Raw genomic sequence first — 6,431 nt, 5'->3', positions numbered from 1 at the left:
GAAATATATCACCTTTCCTTCAGTGCCGCTGAGTCAAAATTCCTCTAATGGCATTGCTGGTCAACTCAGAGCAGTAGGACTGCAGCGGTTCAAGAAAGCAGCTTACCACCACCTTCTCAAGGACAACTAGGGATGGGCAATAAACATTGGCCAGCCAGCAACGCCCACATCTCACAAATGACTTAAAACAAAACCTCTCCTGGACTCCCTCTAATACCAGTATATGATTCCTGAGGTAGAAGCACAAAACTGCTCATCATATTCAAATGTGAAAAATCACACGTCACCAGGTTATAGTCCGACAGGTTTATTTGAAAACACTAACTTTTGGAGCTCTGCTCCTTCCTCAGGTGTAGTGTGGAAAAGGAGGTATACTGACACAGAATTTGTAAGCAGAAAGGTAACAACCCTCGCTGACTGCCTCCCGTTGAATCTTTAATCAGTTAGAAAGGAGACGCAAGTTTCCACTGATTAAAGTGCAATTCCCAGAATTTCTTTCAAGTCATTGCCCCAAGATAATAAAAGGTTTTATCAGCAGGTGACATCTTAGGTCAGACAATTCATTTTAGGTGTGAGGCCTTGTCTCGAATCTGTCTGTGTTTTAACCTGGAGTCAGACTGGTTTTATCTATTTTGAACAAAATAAAATCTATCTGCAAATACACAAACATCTGGGATGAAATAATTCACCCCATAGAATTATGTGTGTTTGTGTGTGTGTGTGAGAGAGAGAGAGACTGTGTGATTGTGAGGGAGTGTGTGTGTGTGTACGTGCGCGTGTGTCAGAGACGGAGAGAGAGAGACAGACAGAGACGGTCCATGTGAGTGTGTGTGTGTGTGTTTGTGTGAGAGTGTGTGTGTGTGAGAGAGAGTGTATAGTGTGGTGGAGTCACCTGTAGTGCAACATGACCCCAAGATCACAGTTGAGGCTGTCCTCAAGGGTGCAGAACTTGGCTATTAGCCTCTGCTCGGCGATTCTGTGTTGTTATGTATCCTGAAGGCCACCTTGGAGGACGCTTACCTGAAGATTGGAGGCTGAATATCCTTGACCGCTGAAGTGTTCCCCAACTGGGAGGGAACATCCCTGTCTGGCGATTGTTGCATGGTGTCTATTCATCCATTGTCATAGCATCTCCATGGTTTCGCCAATATCCCATGCCTCGGGCATCCTTGCCTGCAGCGTATGAGATAGACAACGTTGGCCGAGTTACATGAGCATCTGCTGTGCACATGGTGGGTGGTGTTCCCACATGTGATGGCAGTGCCCATGTCGATGATCTGACATGTCCTGCAGAGGTTGCCATGACAGGGCTGTATGCTGTTGTGGCCGATGGTGGTCGATGTTGTCCAGAAGGCTGGGTAGTTTGCTACGAACAATGGTCTCTTTAAGGTTTGGCAGTTGTTTGAAGGTGAGAAGTGGAGGCGTACGGAAGATCATGGCGAGGTGCTCGTCACCGCTGTGGGGAAGTACTGGTTGACGAAGGGTACCCTTTCAGTTATACCCTGTGTCTGTCTTCTGAGAAGATCATTACGGTTTTTCACTGTGGCACGAAGGAATTGGCAATCGATGAGTTGAGCATTGTACTCAGTTCTTAAGAAGGCATCCTTCAACACCTTCAGGTGTCCATCACGGTCCTCCTCATCCGAACAGATCCTGTGCATGCGAAGGGCTTGTCTGTAGGGGATGGCTGTTTTAATATGTTTAGGGTGGAAGCTAGAGAAGTGCAGCATCGTGAGATTATCTGTAGGCTTGCAGTACAGTGAGGTACTGAAGTGTCCGTCCCTGATGGAGATGTGTGTGTCCGAGAATGAGACTGAATCTAAAGAGTAGTCCATGGTAAGTCTGATGGTGGGATGAAACTTGTTAAAATCACTTTGTAGTTGTTCCAATAATTCCTCGCCGTGAGTCCAAAGGAAGAAAATGTCGTCAATGTATCTGGTGTATAGCGTTGTTCAGAGGTCCTGTGCAGCAAAGAAGTCTTGTTTGAACCTATGCATGAAAATGTTGGCATGTTGGGGAGCAAATCTAGTGCCTATGGCTGTTCTGTTTGTCTGGATGAAGAACTGGTCGTTGAAAGTGAAGACATTGTGGTCGAGGATGAAGCGGATGAATTGTAAGACGGCGTCTGGAAATTGGCAATTGGTGGTATTGAGTACTGAGGCTGTTGCATTGATGTAGTTGTCATGAGGGATGCTGGCGTAGAGTGCCAAAACGTCCATTGTGATGAGGAATTTTCCTGGTTCGACTGGTCCGTGGATGTTGAGTTTCTGTAAGAAATCTGTTGTGTCACGACAGAAGCTGGGGTTTCCTGTACAGTGGGTTTCAAGATGCCCTCGACGTAGCCAGAGAGGGTCTCACACAGGGTCCCATTGCCTGATACGATGGGACGTCCAGGTGTGTTGGGTCTGTGAATTTTCAGAAGGCAGTAGAAGTCCCCAGTGCAAGAAGCTCGTGGGATGAGAGCGTTCTGGGTACTCTGAAGGACCCGATCAAAAGTCTTGATCAGTCTGTTGAGTTCACGAGTGTGTACTCTGGTCGGGTTGGCAGGTAGTTCATAGAATCCCTACAGTATGGAAACAGGCCCTTCGGCCCAACAAGTTCACACCGACCCTCAGACATCCCACCCAGCCCCAACTCCATAACCCACCGAATCTACACATCCCTGAACACTAGGGGCAATTTAGCATGGCCAATCCACCTAGCCTGCACATCTTTGGACTGTGGGAGGAAACCGGAGCACTCGGAGGAAACCCATGCAGACACGGGGAGAATGTACAAACTCCACATAGCCCGAAGGTGGAATCGAACCCGGGTTCCTGGTGCTGTGAGGCAGCAGTGCTAACTACTGAGCCACCGTGCTGCCCCTATGATGTCTGTAGTGCTCCTGGTTGTTCAGTTGTTGGTAGGCTTCTTTACAGTAGTCCATCCTATTCTGTATGACGATGGCTCCTCCTTTGTCTGCTGGTTTGCTAACGGTGTTGCGATTGGTCTTGAGAGTATGGATGGCTTTTCATTGTACTTGGGTGAGGTTTTGCTCTCCCTTGTGAGTGCAGCTGATGAACTCGGTGCTCACATATTTCCTGATGGCTTGAGCAGACATGTTGTCTCCTTTCTAACTGATTAAAGATTCAACAGGAGGCAGTCAGTGAGCCATTCTTATGTTTCTGCTTATAAATTCTGCATCGGTATACCTCCTCTTCCACACTACACCTGAGGAAGGAGCAGAACTTCGAAAGCTAGTGTTTTCAAATAAATCTGTTGGACTGTAAGCCAGCATTGTGTGATTTTTGACCTTGTTCACCCGAGTCTAATACCAGCACCTCCACATCAAGAATTCCAAATGTGATTTGACCAGGGCCTGAGACAGCCTGGGCAGTGAATATTTGCTGTTGTATTCCATCACTTTTGAAATAAATGCTAACATTGCATTAGCCTTCCTAACTGCCAACTGAACCTGTATGTTAATCTGAAGAGAATGCTGAACTCGGACTTCCATATCCCAATGTGCTTCAGATTTTCAAAGCCATTCCAACATTGTATTCCATCTGCCACTTCCTTGCCCACTGTCTGAGCCTGCCCAAGTCCTTCAGCAGCCTTCCTGCTACCTCAATGTTACCTGTCCCTCTGCCTAGCTTTATGTCATCTGCAAACCTAGCAACAATACCCTCAGTTCCTTCAACCGGATCATTAATGTATAACATGAATAGTTGTGATTCCAACACTGACCGCTGTAGAACTCCACTAGTCACTGGATACCATCCTGATAAAGATCCCTTTCCCCCTGTTCTTTGCCTTCTGCCAGTCAACCAATCCTCTATCCATACCAGTACCTTGCCCCTAACACCATAGGCTCTTATTTGGCAGTTACCTGTGTATCACCTTGTCAAAAGCCTTCTGGAAATCCAAATAAATCATATCCACTGGTTCTCCTTTGTCTAACTTACTCATTATCTGCTCAAGGATTCTAACATATTTGTCAGGCATGACTTCTCCTTGACGAAGCCAAATTGACTCAGCCCTATTTTAGCATTTTAATAATGGACTGTAATGTCTTCTGCCTCCCTTCCTTCTTAAACGAGGGTGTTACACTGACATTTTCCAGTCCTCGGGACCCTCCCTGATTCTAGTGATTCCTGAAAAATCATCGCCAATGTCTCTACAATCTCTTCAGCTATCTCCTTCAGAACTCTGGGGTGTAGTCCATCTGGTCTGGGTGATTTATCCATATTCAGATCTTTCAGCTTCCCCAGCACCTTCTCCTTAGTGAGGCCACAACACTCACCTCTTCCCTCCACTGAATCTGTTGAAGTTCTGAGACAACAAGGCGCAGGGCTGGATGAACACAGCAGGCCAAGCAGCATCATAGGAGCAGAGAGGCTGACGTTTCGGGCCTAGACCCTTCATGGTTTGCTGCTGGTGTGTTCCACCGTGATAATTGATGCAAAGTACCTAATCAGTTCCTCTGTCATTTCTTTTTTCCCCATTACTACTCCTCCAGCCTCATTTTCAGTGGTCTAATGTCCATTCCTATCTCTCTCTTACCTTTCAGATATCTAAAATAAACTCTTGCAATCTTCTTTTATATCAATAGTGAGCTTACTCTCAAATTTCATCTTCTCCCCTCTTATTGCTTTTTCACTTGTCCTCTGCTGGTTTTTAAAGACTTTGCAAACCTGTGGCCTTCTTTAATCTTCATGATTTTCTGTGCAAATGAACCCACACCCCTAACCCCCCACCTCTCCACCAGGAACGCAGCCAACATAATCAAAGATCCCTCCCACTCTCTTCCACCAGGCAGAAGGTACAAAAGTTTGAAAACTCATACCAACATATTTGAGTACAGCTTCTTACCTGCTTGTTATCAGATTAATGAAATGTCCTCTCATATTCTGGAATTGATCTTTCTCTGCACCTTCTCTGTAGCTGTAACACTATATTCTGCATTCTGTTCTATTACCCTGATGTACTTATGTAAGGTATGATTTGTCTGGATAGCACGCAAAACAATACTTTTCACTGTATCTGTGACAATAATAAATCAAATCAAATCAAAACCACAAACCTCGTTAATGTGACTCGCCAGGACTCTCATCGTAGTATGATTCAGGTGGAGCCCATCCCATCAGAGCAGCCCCCTCCTTCCCCTGTCCTGGTGCCAATGTCCCATGAATTCCAAACCGTTTCTCTCACACCAAGCTTTGTGCCACATGTTTATCTCTTTAATTTTGTTGACCGTGTGCCAGTTTGCTCGTGGCTCAGGTAGTAATCGAGAGATTATTAGGTTTTCAGTCCTGCTTTGTAATTTAGCACCTAGCCACTCATATTCCCTCAGCAGAACCTCTTTCGTTTTTCTACCGAAATTGCTGGTACTAATGTGGATCACAACAACCGGATCTTTCCCCTCCCAGTCCAAGTTCCCCTGCAGGCAACACAGCCCTCAGGACTCTTGGTTTAGCAACACAGAACGGTGTCAATTCCTCTGACAATACCATCTCCAAATACATATTTCTCTTTTCTCCCCCTCTTAAATGCCTCCCTGTACCACGGTGCTATGGTCAGTTTACTCATCCTCCCTGTAGCCTCCGCTCTCATCCACGCAGGAAACAAGATTCACAAACCTGTTAGACACGCTCAAGGGCTGACGTTCCCTCAGTACCACCTCCTGAATCCCTCTACCCACCTCACTGATAGTCATATCCTCCTGTCGCTGACCACTGACCAAATTCGAGTTAGTTAATTTTAGGGGTGTGACTGTCTCCTGAAACACAGCATCGGGGTAACTGTCCCCTCCCTGATGTGTCGCAGTGTCAGAAGCTCAGACTCCAGCTCATCACCTCTGAGCAAGAGTTCCTCAAGTAACCATCATTTGCTACAGAATGTGGTCACTTTGAACTACAATGGGGTCCCACCAGTCCCCGCATCATGCACTTACAGAATATCGCCTGGCCGGGCATCTCTATTTTAATTGCTTCTTAATTTGATTTTTATCCTGTGTTAAAAATAACCTTGCAAACTATGCCCCCCCCGCCCCAAAAGTACATCCTTCCTTCTGCAGTAAATTCCCACATTACCTCCAAATTCCTTGAACTGTATATTCACTCGGGTTGTGCCTCACTCCTGATGTGATTGATCTCTCCTTCCTGATTGTGCACTTTCCTCAGGCCCTTCCTTAACTCGAACTGCCGTGAACTGAGATGACTCACACTCGTTAAACTTCAATAATAATTAACAGATATTGAGGTCCCATTTAGGCTTCAGGTGATTTACTGATAACTGTCTGTCAATCAGCTGAGTCAGCTACATTATTAATCTTTTCACTAGACTACTGAATTTTAAACTTTTGAAATGGAGAAACATAGAACATAGAACATGGAACATTACAGTGCAGTACAGGCCCTTCGGCCCTCGATGTTGCGCCGACCTGTGAAACC

The 6,431-nt window shown here is 45.9% G+C and overlaps 1 protein-coding gene across 1 annotated transcript in view; it reads left to right on the top strand.

Moving 5' to 3' along the window:
• The first annotated feature begins 1,991 nt into the window (after positions 1–1,991).
• Positions 1,992–6,431, top strand: part of mecom (MDS1 and EVI1 complex locus) — a 123,406-nt gene continuing 118,966 nt past the window's right edge. Inside the window, exon 1 of the mRNA XM_048604474.1 lies at positions 1,992–2,113. Coding sequence (XP_048460431.1) covers positions 1,992–2,113 — 122 coding nt within the window. The remainder of the gene's footprint in view (positions 2,114–6,431) is intronic.

This window comes from Rhincodon typus, chromosome 13 (assembly GCF_021869965.1).
Source record: "Rhincodon typus isolate 14 chromosome 13, sRhiTyp1.1, whole genome shotgun sequence".
NCBI lineage: Eukaryota > Metazoa > Chordata > Chondrichthyes > Orectolobiformes > Rhincodontidae > Rhincodon > Rhincodon typus.
Note: the sequence above shows the minus strand (reverse complement) of the source record. Positions and strands in the feature narration are given on the sequence as shown.